Source organism: Halichoeres trimaculatus, unplaced genomic scaffold, assembly GCF_033239565.1.
Source record: "Halichoeres trimaculatus isolate MK-OKI-2021-1 unplaced genomic scaffold, fHalTri1.1 fHalTri1_scaffold_8, whole genome shotgun sequence".
NCBI lineage: Eukaryota > Metazoa > Chordata > Actinopteri > Labriformes > Labridae > Halichoeres > Halichoeres trimaculatus.
The window spans coordinates 6,192,620-6,212,214 of NW_027437186.1; the positions used below are offsets into that span (position 1 = coordinate 6,192,620).

At 38.9% G+C, this 19,595-nt stretch overlaps 1 protein-coding gene across 2 annotated transcripts; it reads right to left on the reverse strand.

Annotated features, from left to right (window-relative positions):
* Window positions 1-3,259: 3,259 nt before the first annotated feature.
* On the reverse strand, window positions 3,260-18,929 carry LOC141795081 (ras-related protein ORAB-1-like). Of its 2 annotated transcripts, XM_074675838.1 has the most exons (7): window positions 18,745-18,929; window positions 18,545-18,618; window positions 11,710-11,782; window positions 11,401-11,496; window positions 9,708-9,803; window positions 8,187-8,318; window positions 3,260-4,473 (listed from the first exon to the last, which is right to left on the reverse strand). In XM_074675838.1, exons 2-7 carry the CDS (start codon window positions 18,556-18,558, stop codon window positions 4,273-4,275), a joined length of 612 nt encoding a protein of 203 aa, XP_074531939.1. In that variant the 5' UTR covers window positions 18,559-18,618; window positions 18,745-18,929; the 3' UTR covers window positions 3,260-4,272. The 2 variants fall into 2 exon arrangements, with proteins under 2 accessions (XP_074531939.1, XP_074531938.1); XM_074675837.1 differs by having other exon boundaries at window positions 18,545-18,929.
* Window positions 18,930-19,595: the final 666 nt, after the last annotated feature.

The following is a 19,595-nucleotide window of genomic DNA, read 5'->3' on the forward strand; positions in this document are numbered from 1 at the left end:
ATCTTATAGTTCTCCAATATATCTTTATTCTCTTTCTTATTTCATGCATTCCTCTTTTTCAAAGATTTCCTGTTTTTGTGAAATCCTCTGAAGTTCTAACTTTTTCTAATGTTTAGTTTATTTATTATATATATATATATATATATATATGTATGTATATATATATATATATATATATATATATATATATATATATATATATATATATATATATATATATATATATATATATATATATATATTTATCTTTGTGTGCTTATATGTGAAATCATGTTTAAGTCACATTTCCATTTGACATGTTTAACTCTGTTAAAGGGTGCTCTGTTAAAGGTGTGCTCCTGCTGCATACCTGGACAGGTATCAGCACCCAGCTAATAAACAGTGCCCACTTCACCATGCATGATAAAAGTACCGCTGCCTTATACTCTGACTCTACTGCAGAGCTTCTACAACCTTAACCATCAACTCTTACATATATGCCAAATCCACTCAGACAGTTACATATACTGCCTGTCAGATATTTGAGAAAATTCCAATTATTCCTCTTTTTTTTCTAAAATTCAAACAGTTCAAGTCCAACGGATTGCTTGAAATGGTACAAAGTTGAGTAGTGAACTGCCAGAGGTTAGGAAAAAAAGGTAAGGTTACCCAGACCTGAAAAATTGAACATTTTATAATTATACAGAAGTCCTTGAACAACGTAAAGTTGCTGTCCCGCAGCATTGGAGGTTGATCAAACCTTAAAAGTTGGTGCTACCAATTCCTCCAGGTGTCCCAGCACCTGAGCACCATGAACCAAAACCAGGTCCCACAGTCTTCTGCAGTGCACCCATGCAGTACCCTCCAAACCCTCTGGGTTCATCCTACAGCAAGGTGATGAGTCCAGAGGTTTTTTTTTTTTTTTTTTTTTTTTTTTTTACCTTTATTATAAATGTACAAAACAAACTATGGGTAGATCTTGACATTTTGTTTTGTTAAACATACCACAGCAGAATCATCATATTTGATTTTTAATCTTACACCAAAAGTTATATTGTTTATTTAAAAAAAATCTGGAAGGGATTGAGTTATTATTTTTTTTTACAGCTGATGGAAAAACCATTTCCATTTAATCCATGTATGGTTTAAAAATGTGAATTAGTGGTTTATGTGGGCTTTAAGTAAACACCTCTTTTACAACTAGAAATGACAAGATTTACCAGTGTTTCTTTAGCATCACTTCACTTCTATGTCACGGATTGTCTAACGTTAATATTGTTGTGTTGTAGTAATAATGCTGACCCATTCCAGTAGATGGCGGTATTTCCCTGTAACCTGCTACCTGCATTGACAATCAGCATTAGAGCTGTGCATTGTGGGAACTTCTGCTGGAACAGAACTGGGGAGAACTTTATGAGGAATTGATTTCCACCATAGAATCTAAATTAATACTTTAATTTCAGAAAAAAATGTGTTGTTCTTAAACCTTTGATCAATAGTGTATCTTTAGTTAATGATAAAAGCCTTGAAAAACTGCTGCATGGCATGATGTCAGCTGTGAGTCTATCGCCAGCTCACCTACATGTGCTGTCTCCTCCAGCCACGTGTGAAAACTTCTCATTCAGCACAATCAGCATCCGGAAATAATTTAAAAAAGCTCGTCAGCACCAAGATGGCCATCCACTGGATAAGAAACCAACTCACTGACTTCGCACGGGCTGTGAAATGACACAGCAATGCAACAGTTTATCCAGTATTTTCAAAACAACATGAACTTATTAATAGGACAATATCACAGGATCCTTCACAATTCACTTTCTTGTCTCTTCACTCGATCTATCCCAAAGAAGGACTCAAAGCCACCTCTTCTGTCACAAATACCCTGTAGTCCTGGGTGAGCCATGTTTTAAAAGGTCGAGGCCAAGGGTCTGCAACCTGTGGCTCTGGAGCTTCACGCAGCTGTTTGACTCCTTTGCAGTGGCTCCTTGTTACTGAAAAAACATAACAAAATAAAGAATATTTCTTTTTCTTACAGAGGGGATTGTTGACTAAAGGCATTGACACTATAATAAAATCATTTTTTGAACTTAACATGCATCACATCTGTCAATAAAGCCTGTCACCACTCTACTACTTAAGTTTTACAGCCCTAGTAGATTACTAAATCTACTAAAAGACAAATCTGGAAGAAAATACTGATTTAAATTCTGTGTGGATAGATTCATTTAACTGACAACATGCCAGCTTAATACACTTGCTTGGTATGTGGCAAGTTATAAGCAAACAACAACAACAACAAAAATATGAGCTGAGCGACATTTCAAGTATTCTTTCAAGAAAAAATCAAAGTTTTGAAATTCAAAATTATTTGATTTTTTTTGTTGCAAAATTTTGATAATGTCAAAATTTCTGCAAATTTATTTAATCTTGTTTTTTTTTTGCATTTTTCAATTGTCCAGTTTTTGTAATTTTTGCATTTTTGTAATTAAAAAAAAAAAAAAGAAAATGTTTTTTTTGCAAAATAACAATTTCATAAATAATAATAATAAAAAACCCTTCTTGTTTATGTAATTGTTCACTAGACTTTAACTATTTATGAAATTTTATATACTTTATAGTCTTGAATGTGAAGATAAAGTTGGTTTTGTGGCTCCGTAATGATTTTAGTCCAGGTGAGCTGAAATATGACTTCTATGACAGTAAAAGTTGCAGACCCCTGATCTCGTCAGTTTGTCTTCTAGCCCACAGAATTTATTAGCTTAGCACACTACTGTCAGTTTTCAAATGGCACTGCTGTCTCAGATTTCATTCAACAAGACATCTTTGCTCCTGACGCAAAAATTTTCCTTAGCAGGTTTTATATTTCATATAAAGAAATAAAAGTTATCACTTCCAGCAGTCATCCCGTGAGTGTCCGTGACTTGTTGTAAAGCTTTTCCAGGAAGTCTGATCACATTTGGGTCAGTGTGTTTCTCATGCATCATTAACACGTCATGTTTTAGAAAAACGCTGGCTCAGGGCCTCAGTTCCTCTCCTCCCTCCTGTTAACAGACACCCCAGTGAGCCAGGCTGTTTTTTTTCAGTCACTCCTGTGTGAAGTATGTCCTGTAAAAACTGGGCCACACTCAGAGTTTTGTCGTTAGCTAGTTTGTTTGCTCATACACATAAATATATGGCCATTGTTTGGCTCCCTGACTTTTGTTTAGCTGTACAATGGAGCTCTGTTCTGATGTTCTTATCCAAACAGCAAACACTGGCCTGTGAGTTCCTTTAAAACTGAATTCAGTTGCCTTTATTATGAAAACAAGAGAACATTGTATTTTTGTATATATGCAGTTTGTATATACTGAGATTACACAGCAATTTGCAAACAGACCTTTTTGACTGGCAGTAGATTTGCCAAATGAATGTAGAATAAATAATTCCAACAGGGTTTCTACACAGCTCACCAAGAATGGCAGACAGGTCGTCCCATTTCATACAGTCTGGTAGTACAATATTTATTTTCAGTTGAAGTGTTACATGTTGAGCAACAAACTTACAGTTGTCTTCAGCCACAATTTTAATGCAAAGATAAAGAGTCAAGACTATCCCGATGATGTACTGAACACTAAAGAACTGGCAAATCAGATGTGACATAATATATACATAATGTCTATGTACATATACAGTTGCACTTGACTTCTGATGCTGGACAGTGAGACACTGCTGTGAAGAAAACTTTAAAAAAAGAACAGCTTCAAATGGAGCAGACCGACAGACACATGCTGATACAAACAGCAACATAATCACTGAAGGGAAAGAGAAACAGAAAAAGCGCACACAAACAGGAACTAAAATGAAACCGATTCATTTACCAACCCCACAGTAGGAATGCAGAGAAATACACACATTCATACACACACACACACACACACTCACACAGAGTCCTCGGGACCTGCGTTCAGAGAGCCAAATCAAAGCGCCCTCTCTGAGAGGTCTGAGATGGGGGGGTGATGGGTGTCAGGGTTTAGGATGATGGTCTATGTGAAGAATTTGTTATCCAGAACAGGACAGTATGACAAGAAGGATGCTTTATTTGTTTTTGGTAGTGCGGCTAGATTCTGTACAGTACAAATACAGGCAACTTCATCTTGTTGTCACCGACATGTTGTTAGTCATGTCTTCCCTGTCCTGTTTGATTGTGGTGGGGCTTTGCTTGGACACAGTGGAGTTTGAAGGGGGAAGCAGCCAGGCTGGAGGGCCGGCACAGTAAGAGGGTTAAGGGGGACTGAAGTGGAAGTGGTTTTTCTCTCAGCAGCATCCTCCTGATGAAGGCTTGACAGTAGTGCCGGGGGTCAACTTCACGTTGGGTTTCTCCCCTCCTCCGGCTGTGGCCCCGGGGCCCATCCTCTTCTTGATTTCGGCAGCCATGGTCATGAAGGCCTGTTCCACATTGGTGGCGTTCTTGGCGCTGGTTTCCAAGAAAGGGATGCCCAGAGAGTCTGCAAACTCCTAGACACCAGAGATGGAAGGAAAACAGGATCATGGACATGAGTTTCACAGGTTTTTTTAAATTTTCTTCTGTTTAGGCAGAACATAAAGTATAAAAATGAGAAGAAGTGACGTTTGTTGCAAAAGGTGTCTCTTATACTGTTCATTTATCAAAGCAGGGTAAACCAAGAACATATATTTTCATATATTCGTATATTTGTATATTGTGTATATTATGTATACTGTGTATATTTTCAGCTGTCCCACACTGTTTTCACTTTTTCCAGATCTTTCGATTTTTTTTTCTGATGTTTGATAACCTACAGCATCTGACACAAGTAGGGATGTCCCGATATTACATTTTCACTTCCGATATGATACCGATACTGCAGCATTGAGTATTGGCCGATACCGATATTAATCTGATACGATATCAGCATTTAACATGCATACTTTTATTACTTATTTTATTATTTTATAGTATGTCTGTCATGTTAGAAAAGGCTTGATTAAGTGATATTATTCAAACAAATAACAGTAGTCAGCAACAGTAGGTATGAGGAAAAACTGACCCATTTATTATTAATCAACGGGTAACAGAAATTTTAACATTAAACATAAAAATACTAGTAATTAAATAAAATAAAGAATAACTTAGAAGACCCAGAAAATAACCTTAATAAATCAAAGAAAAACAGCAGGGGCAGAGTCTGGAATAGACTGCTTATATCAGAGTGCTTATATAGGAGATTTTAGATGCATTCCCATATACCCATATTTGTTTTTTTGCTGATATCGGACCGATATCCGATATTAATATCGGACTGAGACACCTCTAGACACAAGGTCTGCAGGAAATCAGGGAGTGAAAAAAAGCTCTTTAACACTTTAGTTGAGGTGTTAATCTCGAGCAGACTCAAACCTTTTTTACTAAAATGTTTCATAAGTCACATACATAGGGTTTCTGCTGATATCATTTTGCACTAGCTAAACTGAGGGGTTGTTGTGTAACGCTATGTGACTTTTAAGGCTCATCTGTTTTGTTATTTGTGAGTCTTTTTTAAAATATGCTGATGATGAAGAAGGATCAGAGCCATACAGAAAGGGGGATATAATGGGAGGCAGGGAGGGCTGACTAAAAGTGAGACAAAAAGGAAAGACAGAATAAAAGGAAAGACAAAAAGAAAGACATACATAAAGAAAGAGGAAAGAGGGAAATACAGAATTACAGATACACAGGAAGAAAGACAAACACAGAGAAATACAGAAAGAAATACAGAGAGAAATACGGACAGGAAGGAGGGAAAATGTGATACAGAGAGCAAGTTTTTGGTTACACTGGACTGGACTTAGGCCCAGTTTACGCGATGTTTCATCTGAAAAGGCTAAAACACAGTGAAAAAATCTGTTAAAAAAAAATCTAAAACGCTGAGGGACTGAAAACGCTGTAGTGAGTGTGCCAAGCCTGAAGGTGGCACTACAACTGTCTTGTCCAGAAGCTGCTTTTGGGAGATCTCCACCGGAGTAGAGTTGAGCTGATCATCTGGTGAATTGGTGAATGCTAAGAGCAGAAGTGGAGCAACAGATGCACATTTTGTTAAAGACAGTCAGCAGATTCAGCAGCACAAACACAACACGATAGTCCACGATAATCGTAACAACAAATCGTTGTTAAAATATACCGTTGGACCGGTATGTGCGCTCGCGCTAAGCGGAGTGTGACGTCATTTAAAAATGCTGGCTTATTGTTTACATGGCAATGGTGTCAGCAGCATTTCAGAAAATCCCACTCTGAAGGCCGTTTTCAAAAGTTTGCGTTTTAGGCCGGCTGGAACGCCATGCAAACGTGAGTCTGAAACGCAACAAAACCTTTGTGGTTCTCCCTATAACTGTCGTTGTGTAAACGGCCCCGAAGCCTAAAACTTAAAGCCACTGAGGGGCTGCATGGATGGGCTAAACATCTAGATGTGACTGTTGTACACTGCTTCATTGTGTCTAGGGATGAGTACTGAATTAGGTACTTTTACAGGTACTGACCGTATTCTGTCAAAGGTACCAGGTATCGGTTCCTGTAAAATCAAAAGGTACCAAGTTTAGGTACCTAAACACATCCTTGTGACTGTGAGGGAGTGGAAGAGTAGGTGATTTTCCATGCTGGACATGAACACAGCATTGCAAGGTTACATATTGAAGAATAAATAGGTTAAATTGAAAAAAATATATTTTATCTTTAAACAAATTGATATGTAAAGACAAAAAGACAAAAAAGTACTGAAAATAGGTACCGTTGAGTACCGATACTGATTGCCTGGTACCGGGCATCGGTACTGTATCGTTTCAAATGTGAAAGGTACCTATCCTCAGTTGTGTCTTGTGATAATAAATTATCTGACCTCTTCTCCTGCCTATTATGGATTATTTTTTTGCTCAACCCAGACTTCATCCAGCCTGGCTGCTTGAGGTGTTGCTGTCAAAAATCTATTTTTTCGCTCTTACGTCTAGCAATACCTGTTACCTGCTGAAAGGTTCCTACCTAGATAGGCATGTGGCCCAAAACACAAAGGTGACACCTTGCAGACAACTTAGGAGCCATTTACACGACAACAGTTTTAGGGTGAAACATAAAAGTTTTGTTGTGTTTTGGCCTCCCGTTTACACAGTAGCTGACCTAAAACGCAAACTTTTGAAAACGGCCTTAAGAGTGGATTTTTTCTGAAATGCTGTCGCTGCCCTTACCGTGTTAACAGCAAGCCGGCATTTTCAGTGGAAATGCAAACGCTACGTTCTGTTTCTTGCATACAACAGGACAACAGTACCATTGTTACAATCGTTGTGGTCTACCGTGTTGAGCTTGAGCTGCTCAATCTGCTGAATCTGTGACTGTCTTCAACAAAATGAGCATCTGTTGCTGCACTTCTACTCTTAGCCTTCACCAATACACCAGATGATCAGCTCAACTCTACTTCAGTGGAGATCTACCAAAAGTCACTTGTGGACAAGACAGTTATAGCGTCACCTACAGGCCTGGCATGCTTACTACAGCGTTTTCAGTTTCCAGTTTTTGGATGGAACATTGTTGTGTCAAGGGGGCCTTAGTTTCTCACACATAAATCTCCTCAAATAGCCCTTAACGTAAAAAATAAACACCTTTAGGGATAAATAAAAACCCCTTCATTTCTTAGATGAAAAGACACCAGTAATATTGTTCATTCTTTTTGCTACATTTTTGTTCTGACTTTCTGTAGACCTGTTTTGACTATTTAATGAGAAATGAGGACTTTGGTTTAGGACAGGCTAACTACCAGGGCCAGAGGATTTTAGTAAAAGTTTGCTTTTAATGTTTATATTTTAAAGGAGACTGAGTGTGATTTATTTGTTTGCATATCTTAAAATACACTTATTTGTAATACAATATTTAATGTGATTTATGTCCACAGTGCAACCTGCATGGTGTTTGTTTATTCTTTTCCTGATTTTTTTTTGTTTGTTAAGATCATTTGAGGGATTTTTTTGTGTGTTATTTTTGTAAGAGTGAGCCATCTTAGCCATCAGAGACATCCTGATTTGTTCCCTCCTCTATAAGGCATGACTTACTAATGCAAAACACATAATCCCTGCAAACAGGAAGGAGCAGCAGAGGAGGAGGATAAAGAGCCCATTCAGGAAAAAAAAAACACACCAACATGGAGCTTCAGGAATCAGAAGTTTTGGTTTCTGTTAGTAGGAATAAATACCTTTGCCGTTGTGTAATCCACCACCTTCTTTGTTGTCAGGTCACATTTGTTCCCCACCAATAGCTTGTTGACATTTTCACTGGCGTAGCGGTCAATTTCCTGTAGCCACTGCTTGACGTTGTTGAAGGACTCCTGGCAAAGAAAACAGGTAAACATTAGCATCCAGCTACATCTGCAGCTTTCACTGAGCCAGCTGAAAGCTTTCAACACAACATTAAGATTTTCTCAAAGCGGAGCGCTGAGGTTACTAAGTGAGGAGGCTTAAGTCAAGGACACAACAGAAGAAAGGAAACCAGGAAAGACTTCATCTCTCATTTGGATTTACAGAAAACATCTGCAGTGATTTGTAACATCTGTACCAGATCATCTGTGTGACATATGACAGGTTAGCTCAGCAGGAGGTCTTTCTGTGCAGTAAACCTTTTCTTAAACGTTTTTTGAATAACTTTTAAAAGGCAAACTTTGATACTTCCATCATCCATTACAAGTTGGTGAAGTATCTTTAAAGTGAAATTTAAGTGACTGGAATTTAAAATACAGGAATTTTCACACTGAAAAGTACATTCATTTAAAAAGTTTTGACTTGAGTTGGGTTCCTTTATCATGAACTGGTTTTGTAAGAAGCTGATGGAAAATTTGAAGCTTTTACGATAATCTAATTTCTCATCTGTTTTTTTGTACTTAAAAATAAAAAGCCTGATCATTTCTGATGTTTTCAGCACAAAAATCAACCAAAGTTAACTAAAGCAACACCTGGACTGTAATCAGTCATATTATGTCTTGTTATCGGGTGTATTTAATGGGGGCATGCACAACCGGGAAGCCAGGGTTAAGGTCATCGCAAACTGGGCCTGTTTTTATTTCGGATGTGTTTTTGGATCTGTAATCTGACAAAAAAAAAAAAAAAACTTCATGCACAGACACCTTGCACACTGAATCCGATGTGTCTGGGGTTTTTTTTTAATTGCGAAAATTCACCGAACGAGAAAAATGGAATCATCAAGCAACTGATCCTGAGCAGCAGCTGTCAATATGTCTGAGGTATACGCACGTGGGCACGCAGACACGTCACACACGTCACACACGTTCACAAGTCTTCATTTATCATCTAAACATCAGCTGAAATGTGTAGAGAAAATCTGTCAGAAAATGTGCAAATGTGATTTTGCAAGTAGCCTACTCAAGCTGGGCGGATGCAAAAAATGCAAAAAAATCCAACCCAATCTGACCAAACAATGACGTACAAAAGTTTCCGCTTGAATGTGCAATCGTGATTGACATAACATGGGATCAAATTTCCTTTGTAACGTGTGTCAATATCGGACGAAAAAAACAAACAAAAAAAAAACGGACTCAGTGTTTACAGAGCTTTAGATGCACAGTTTCCATCTCATACAGTATAAAGACGATGTTCGATGTTAACGTCTTCCTGGGAGCTGTCTTCTATCTCCTCGCCTATAGATAGATAAGACCGTGACTTAAACTGTGAGGTTAAGAAAAACAGTGTTTGGGTTGACTTGCCTGGTCTGTGACATCGTACACTACAATGATACCATGAGCACCTCTGTAGTAGCTCGATGTGATGGTACGAAACCTCTCCTGACCCGCCGTGTCCCACTGTAAAAGAAAAGATCCACTTTGAGTGACACAGAGCAGCAAAGAGTCACGACAAACAAGCATCATCTTATTTATCATCCGTCCTTTATAAATGTGACAAACTTTAAGAACAAAGCCTAACTGACAAAGATTTCTGGGCATTTCTTTCGATGGAGCAAGAAACAGAAGATGAGTTTGTCCACTAGAAGTTGTTTAAATACATTTTTCAACCTGTTAGTTTTTACAAGGTCATAGGTGTTTATATGTTCACATGTGTAGATGTTGGTCCAATAAATATCATGTTGACAGATGTGGCTAAACAAGCAGTAGGAGAAACACTACAAAAAAAAGAAATCTTATCAAGGGTTTTTGTCTTATTTTAAGTAAAAACTGTCTTATTACTACCAATCACAATTTTCTGGCCGATCACTGATCACCGATCTTTAAAAAGCCTGACCTGCCGAAACTGATTTGGATTGACACCGATTTTTCTTTTTTCTTTTCTATAACTGACTTTACCTTCAATGTTCCAATCTTATTTTATTGAAAATCATTGAACAAAACATGTGAAACAAAAAAATCTTTATGTTTTAACTTAAAAAACCAATAAAGTGTCCTGAGTTCTAGGTATCAGATCAAAAAGCAACAATGGTTGGCTGTCAGACCTTCTTGGAGGTATATAAGATCAGTTTCAAACGTAAGGATGGGCAGATCGCTGATCACTGATCACCGATCTCCAAAAATTAAGGAAATCGGCACAGATCAATCAGTGCATGTCTACTTATTACATTTGATGTGAGCTACATTTAACTGATAAGTCCAGAAAAATGTCTTGTTTCAAATTGTTTGAAGACAAAAATGAGGTCTGAATTGCTTGTCACAAGTAAAAAAAAATCTACCAATAGAACAAGAAAAAATTTCTAGAAAAATTTCTTGAAACTAGAATAATGCCTTAATACAAGTAACTTTTCTCTTGTTCCACTGGCAGGCTTTTTTAAAACTTGTTACAAGCAATTCAGACCTCAATTTTTTTCTTTAAATAACTTAAAACAAGACATTTTTCTGAACTGGTCAGGTGAATGTGGCTCAATTTAAGTCTAAAAAGAAATTTTCTACTGAAAAGAAGACAAAATTATTTGACAAGATTTCATTTTTGCAGTTAACTAATGTTTTAAAGAACATATTTTAAATCAATATTCAAAGACGACAGATGGAAATTACCAATGTTACATTGATAAAGAGATTAAATCAGTTGTTTTTAATCACTGTTGTGATTTTATAAATCTCTTGTGGTATTAGAGTGTGGGCGTATCTTCCTTTTTCTTGCCAATGTCTGGTTTTCCTGCACCTGCATAACGGCCATATCATTACTAGCTCTCTTTTAGCATCTTTAAATGGAACAAAACACCAGAGAGCTTTTTTTTCTTTTTCTGCTTCTGTATTAAAATCAAAGAAGGTAAGAGTGACAAGGAACACAGACAGCTTCAGTACATAAATGAGAGACTGAGGCTAATTAAAGAGAAAAATATACAATTTCATCCTCCAGAAAAAAAACAACATTTTGGACAAAAGGAGAAAAAGAAATACAGACAGGTGTGATCTTCTAAAGGTTACTTACGATCTGAAGTTTAATGGTCTTTCCATCTAGTTCTATGGTTCGTATTTTGAAGTCCACCCCAATAGTGCTAATGTAACTTTCTGTGTATGTGTCATCCTGCAGAGAGGAAGAGAGAACGTGTCACACATCCTGGTCATTTCCTGCTTCAGTGTATGTATTCATGCAATCAGAGCCAACTGTCACTGGGAGCTTAGGAGAAAAGTCAGCGCAGAGTTGTTACCAGAAAAGTCTGAGCAGGTCACAAACTGCAGAATGTATTACTGTTAGACACTACACTGTGTACTACATGTGTTATTTTGTGCCACTTACTGCAAATCGGAGAAGAAGGCAAGACTTCCCAACCCCAGAGTCACCGATCAGGAGCAGCTTGAATAAATAGTCACTGTAAGGAAAAGAGTGAGAGTGCTCTGGTTAGAAGATTGAAACTAATTTTTAACCAAATAACAAAGTTACAGATTACACATTAAACTAGAGAAATGGCTGACATGGAGAGGCCTGAGAAAGATCTCACCCTGCTCATTCACAGGCACATTCATTGATTCAGACAGTTTTTCCCCTCAGAATCACAGTGAGCGTCTGTAAGCTGAAGGTCTGTTTTTCACCAGGAGAGGAAACAGTTAGGACAATGAACTCTGCTGAGCTCAGGAACTTTCACAGAAGGAAGTGTAGAAACAAGTTGATCATGTGATTGGACATATGGAGCAAGCTGAGACAACCAGAGGAGAGTGATGTGATTAACTTTCTAAACCACCGGCTGTACTCCTCTGCCTGTCAGATCGTAGTTCCAATCATGTTTACTCATCACAGCGTTGAACAGGTACTTTTTCAGCCTGGTTCTACTTTTGGTTCCTGTGCTTGTGATTTATATTCTCCTTCCACAAGGCCCTGCTCTCAACCCGGTACTTTCCAATGACACTGACACATAGACTCAGGAGTTGAAGGGAGTGTCAACCATTATTTCAGGCTTTCCTTACAAAGAAGCAAAAGCAACCGCTGCTGTCAGCGTGAAGATTTGGAAGAATTCAGATATGGGGATTAACACTGAACACATTTGTGTTTACTGTGGGTTGCTGCTAACAAATGCTCACTTCTAGGCCTGTCACGATAATCAATAAATCAATTAATGGAATGATAATAAAAACGTCCTCGGTAAGTTTGCCAGCCTCGATAAACTGACACGTGCATGCATGTTTGTTTTCCTCCTCTCTTTCAACCAAAGAGGCTGAATGAGAAGATGGCTCACTACATCTATCTTTCCTAACATCGGGGTGCATAGGTTCTATAGCCGATTTAGCGGATTTATAGCGGAGTGAGCATCTGTCAAAAATGCGATCTTTGGGGTGAAGACGGGGCTGCTCGCGCATACACACAGAGAGAGCTGAAACGAGCGTCCTGAGGGGTAAGGAGGAAACACGCTAATATGAGCGATGGCACGAAAGATACGGTTCTTAAGCCGCCTGCCACAGTCCCAGTGTGAGAATATTTTGTTTTTTATCAGAATGAACAAAGTGTGAGCTCATGAACACCAACGAGCTGATATGTTGCATTTGTTTGAAAATAGTGGCGACGAAGAAGAAGAAGGGGAGGTGCAGCGGAGCCTTGTTCTTTGACAATCCGCTCTTACTGAGGCTTTTGATCTGCAAAGTAAATAGAAATAAAAGCGCCAAATGGTGGGCGCTCAAAGACAGCTACATTGCCAAAGAAATGCAGCCCTTCAATACGGTTAAAGCCAGAAATGTTAAAAATGTTTGACAGACAGTACGGATTGACTGGGAAAAAGTACATGTTTCAAACAATTCAGGAACTGTATAAACTCCCTTTTATTTAAGCTATAGTTTTTATTGTTGTTGTTTTTTTTGGAGTTTCGTTTTTTCTTTAGAGACAGGGTCTATGTTTTATTGTTTTTGATTAGTATTAATTATTTTCATTGACATGTATTTTTTTCTCTTTCTTGTTTGTTAATATTATATTTTTTGTTTAATTTATTTTACTTAAAAGATCCTGACCTTTTAATTACAGTTAAATACTCTTAAGAAATTAAAGTTTCTTGCTTTTGATACGGTGTACTCACTTTATTATCCCATCTATCATAATTACATCAATGAAAAAATGGAAAAAAAATCAAAATAGTATTGATAGTAATGTCGTTCATCAGCAATTTATGTTTTGGAAAATTATCGTCTAGCAAAATTTGTTAGCGTGACAGGCCTAGGTATAAGAATTCAGATGTGAAGATTAACACTGAACAGATTTGTGTTTACTGCGGGTTGCTGCTAACAAATGCTCACTTCTTATACTCAGAAGCATTTGCAGGGTCAGACATATGATAATGCTCAGGGCAGGGCATTCCTTAATTACCTGAAGATTATCCAGCAAATGACACAACCTCAATACCAACTTACAAAAGAGCTGATCTGGACAGCCTGCAGCCACCGTACAAGTCTGAACTCTTTCTTGCACCGCCCACATTCACTTCACATGTGAAATGAGGTAATATGATGATAATCCTTGACTTTACACAAACAGGAGTACTCGCAGGACTATCTGTTTGTGCAGCTCGACAAACCTCGAACAACCAGCTCCGCCTGTCTCATGTTTAGTTTGTGAAAACCTGCCGCTGATCCTCTGCAACACCAAACTCTAACTAAGCGACCAGCAAAGTGACAAATACTGCACTGTTCTTCCAGTTTCAACAGCTTCTTCTGCACGCTTTGCTCCACAGATCTGAATCTCCACTGAAATGGACACAAGCTGTTAGAGCTGTAGTAAAGGAATCAACATTTCCTGCAGGTCTGAGTGAAAAGCTTTCCAGAGCTAAACTACAAGTACTACTGCTGCTTAACTCCATCCATTACCGACCTTTTATATGTATAAAGAGTGGGCACAGATTTCTCCATCGCCAAGGCGATTCTGTCACCAGTCTTTTTCCAAAAGCTCTCACTTGTCACATGCCTTCTTCTGATAGCGACACCAGCACCAGAAAAGCATGTGATGTTGAATAAAGCAGCTTTGCACACAAAATCAGCATGACGGAAGTGTGTGAGAAAGAGGCATCAAATTGTCTCGACTGCGTTTCTCTGAGTTGTATCTAAGCGCTCTCTTTTTGACATTTTAAAACCATTTGACCTTTACCTAAGGACATGAAACTTTAAGCAATCTTTTCAGTCATTCTACCTTTACTTTAGTCTACTGTCAGTACGCTGAACGATGACAATGTCAATCTCCCCCATTTAATGATTTCTGGGTCTGCTAATCTGTCAGAGAGCTTCAGTGACCAAACAGTCAGAGCTCAAAGCAAACAGGGGTGGCCTAAAGAGCAAAGCCCTGGTATCTCTCCTTTTTCAATAGTAAATACATGCACAGAAATGTTAAATAATGTGAAGAATGCTGCATTTTTAAGGGGCCGAGACTTTTCCTGCATCACATTCATCATCTGTGGCATTAACATCTCATCATCGTCCTCTTCATCATTCTGTTTTACTGTGTCATTTTCAGGACAGGGCTCGTCTGTATTAAGCACTACAAGAATCTCCATAATTCTTTAGAGAATTATAAATAGAATGTGTTATTTTAATTTTAGTGGGTTGGTCACAGTGAGCTGACTTGCAGTTGTACCATTACATCTTGGCCATGAGGCTAACTGATACCACCCTCATTAATGATCAAAAACTAAGAAAGTGGAGTGTAGAAGTGACCTGATGTGAAAGTAAGGTTATAATATTCATTGAATGACACCAGAGTTGTAAATATTTATTGTCCCACACCATCAGGGCATGGAACTTTGATCTTACCCTGTTTTCCAGGACCATCTCAGTTCCTCTCCCTCAGTGTAATACATTCCAGACATTTCCTCTTCACTAAGCCTGTTGTGCGCTGACAACAGTCTGCTCTTTATGAGGCTGACCACTCACTGACCGACAAAGTCACCAATAACACAAGTTTTCGAAAAGGTGAAACAATTCCAATCTGGGTAAAGAGTCAAAACTATAGAATGTATAAAACATGGACGTAGTCTCGCCAACGTCACTCGTCTGTTTTTGAAACGGAAAATGAAGCACATCGGCTATAGCAGCCATATTGGTAGTGGCGAGGGCTTCCCTACAGCCATAAAGCGCTGGCCGTCACATGACACTCAGCTGTGCCTCTTATTGGGGGAGCTCGCGATCTTAATATCCTCTGAACGTAATACGTAACGTAATATCCTTCACACTGGATAAATTAAGTCTGAAATGTACTTGACTTTACTGAAATTTCTGATTCAAAACTGCACAGCATCCACATTGAGTCCAGGCGCAGCATCACATTTACGGCATACAGCCAACCAAGCATTCACAAAAAGAAGAAGTCTGGTAAACTTCCACATAGAACAGGCATTACAAACTTCAGGACACACCATACAGAGTTCATTACTTACAGTGTGTACCCACCGAAAGCATCGCAAATTTTTCGCGCGTTGATATTACACAAAGTCAATTTAAAACCCCGAATTGGCGCTGTGTCAGGGCGAGCAGAGAGAGGCGTCAAGCGTTGAGCGGTGAGCGTTTCCAGCGAAAAATGCTCGCTGCTCACCGCTCAACGCTTGACGCCCGAGTTGAAATAATTGAACTTTTCGAGCGAGCAAGCGTCTTGATGCGCCGGGACAGCCTATCAGCGTTGAGATTGTCACCGATGGACAGGCGCTCCACAGCTGGAATGGAGCGCCTGTAGTTGGTATCCAGGTGGGAGATCCTGGCACCAACCCTGGATAGCAGGTCTTCAAACTGGGCAACAGTCAGCCTGAAGTTCCGCTGGAACCAGCCGTCGTCCAGACACAGCTCCTGCAAGAGACGGTGGAACTCACCGAGCTCACACTGTCTCCGTAGGGAAGCATGCATCCAGTACCGACGTCTGCGCCTAGCTGACTTCTCAGGTACAGAGCAGCGATGGTGGTTATCAGAACCATGTCCGACGATGAAATGATGATGGCGGACTTTTTTGTGCAACGAAGTCGCGGCGAGCGTTTTTTGCATATTTGTACCAGCGTCAAAACTCACATTTAGCGCGGCGCGATTTCACTTGATGCGGGAATACATTCGCTCTCAACGCTTTCAGTGGGTACGCAACGTTAGTGTCATATTAAAATCATAAGCTACAACACAGTAAAGCTGTTTATATTGAGTCCAACCTCAGATTTGCCCCATCTACAGTCGTAGTTACAGATTTGAAAGTGTCTGCGTGGGTGATTCAGTGGTTGCAAAGCAGCTATCCTAATTTTTTTGAATTCTCTCAAAGCTATGCATTTCACATTCAGCAGACCTCAACGTGCTGATGCTATTAGCCCCACAACTAACATGTTAATACATGAAAGTGTTCCTCAGTGCATGCAGCATGTCATCCACCTCATCACTTTTTCATATCTGGATCTTTTGAAGGATTTTGAACAAATCTCTAAACTACGGCGCAAAAATGATCCAGCAGAATTTGAACCTAAAATGCTGTCAAAACCTTTGATGATACCATCAAAACAAAGTCCAACCCCAAGACTGCAACAAAAGATTTTAAAATGACCTCCCTATTGTTTTTGTTTCCTATGTTGCTGAAGCTTATTTGTTGTAAATTTAGGATTTCTTTTGTTTTGTCTTGTGTTGCTATTATCATTATAATTATTCCATCCTTTTCCTGTTTTGTGTTATATAACTTATCGTACAGATCTGTTCTTCTTCTTCTTTTTTTACTTGTTATTGAAAAAACTCTAATAAACAAAGTTATAAAAAAAATGACTACCCTAATCGTTATGATGTCAAACTAGCCTGGATCAACACTATCAGAGAAGCTGTGTGAGTTCTGAAATGTGGAAGGTGGTTTGCCCTTGAGATGTTACAGAAATATTAGACAGATTTGTGCAGGATTAAAACTCAGACGTCCTTCTGCAAAGCATCCTATGGTGATATGAATCCCTAACAAATACAGTTTTATTATCCCGTTCAATCAAACACAAATATAAAACTAATCCAACTAAAACATCTTTCTAGAAAATGTCATAAATAAGAGTTCAGTGGTAAGATATCCCTACTGACCCACACTAGCTTGTTGCTTTTTAACCAGGTTAAGTGAAGATGCCTCCATTCTCTTTTGACACCTATTGAGTAACAGATAGGTGCAGCCAGTCTTTCCACACACAGGTGAACATTAATACCATATGAAGAAGTCTTCAGAGGAGAGGGGGATGAAACAGCTCAGTTCATCCAGATGACAACAACAACAACAACAACATGATTGAAATAGTTAGGGAATGTTTCTATTCTTGATCATCTAGGAATGAAAAATGGAGTCGGGGGAAAAGCTCAAGTGACGGGTTGCTTAACGCTGCTGTGGTGAAATCGAGGGCTTGTCCCGTGGCATGTGACCTACACATGACTAAGAGGCAGTCTCACCATTACTCGACCATCTGACTGAAAAGTGAGTCATGCTAAATACCAGGTAAATCATTTAACTAGTTACCTGAGCGTAAACAACGGGCGGTTTAAACACCATATATGTATTAGTGTTAGTAGTGTCAGGTAAACAAGTGATGTAAGCACACCAGACAAGGAACTCAAAACCTCTCAAAAGCACCCTCGACAAATTGTGTTTTCCCAAAAAGCCATTACTGTTAAATCACATTTACTCGGAATTTAATAACCCAAATAACATTAGCTAACGCTAAATCTTGCCGGTTATGTATATATTAACTTCACACAGCACAATAAAACCTATATACTACACAGCAGAAAAGCTCGAACAAAAGTTACAAGCAAATTCACCAACACACCTTTGTCCTGAGATTATTTACATGTCAGCGTTAAACCATAACCACCACAGCTCAGGTGATACCGGCGGTTTAACAGCTGGCTAACGATGATCATGATGTGGGCTAAATAAATTCTGTTAGCTCAAATGTTTCACATTTCGCTTATTTAATTTTGTACTATGCTCTTTTTATGTGTGAAATGTTTAAAATCTCTCTGACAAGGGTGGACATACAGGCTAATGTCAGCTGATGTTAGCCGCTAACTTAGCTCAACTGCTAACATTAAGTTGTCTGCCAATGACTCAAAGCTATGTGCTAATTACGAAGCATACCTCGCCGGGCAGAGTTAAACTTCGTTTATAAAATGATACTTACTATTCAGGATTCATTTTGAAGTCGTTATTTGATGTATCCTCTCTTGTGGCACGTCTCTTTCCCCTGACTGAGCGCTGTTTGGGTGGGATGAGAAGAAAACGGAGGCTAGCTTACAGAACTACGGCCGGCCAATCCAAAATGGCTGCAACTCCAACCAGGAAACCGCTAACATTAGCCAGCTCGGAAATAACAGATGATACCTTTATTCTCTCTCCTTTCTAAGTGATACAGGTAGCTCCAACCGCAGCTGTGACCCTACAGTGAAAAACACAGGCGGTGTAGATGATGAGTTTATCAAACCGGATCCTGGCTCTGCTCCTCGTTGACTGTGTGTCGTTACCGCAGCAGCGAGCTGTCAAGCCAAGGAGGGATGACGTCATTTAGTGAAACGTGGCATTAAGTAGTCAGCCAGTGCCCCGTGTCAAACTGCACTGACTGCAAACCAAACAGGTACACTTATAAAGTCTGAAATCATAACTATTCATCCAAAGGGCTGCTGAGAATGAAACGGAATACTGAACAATGCATATATATCGTATTTCTTTCATTGTTTCACTGATTTTCACATCAGGTGGTTACTTTTTTACGGTGGCCCTGGAGTGCTAAACCACTGTATAATCGATGGACGTTGTCTCCGTGACGTCACCCACCTGTCGCCGATACAGAAGCTGTTTTCCAAACCGCTCACCATATGCAGCACTTCCATACTGTGCGTAACTTTTGGTGGCTTTTTAAAAACAAACAACCAAAGAAACTTTTGGGAGAACTTGTGATATTAATATCTTCTAAACTACTACACTGAATATTTAAAAAATCACCCCGAATAGTATGTGCTGACAGAGGAATGAGCTATTCAGAATAAAATGTTTTTTTGTCTTACTGTATGAAACATGGACATCGTCTCCACAACATCACCCGTCTGTTCCCGATACAGTGAAAAAAAAAAAACAAACAAAAAAAAACCTGAAAATAAATTACTGAATGTTCTGGAAACTTCCGTCCAGAGTTCACGTTAATATCATGACTCATAGTTGCGTCATCACTATCGGTA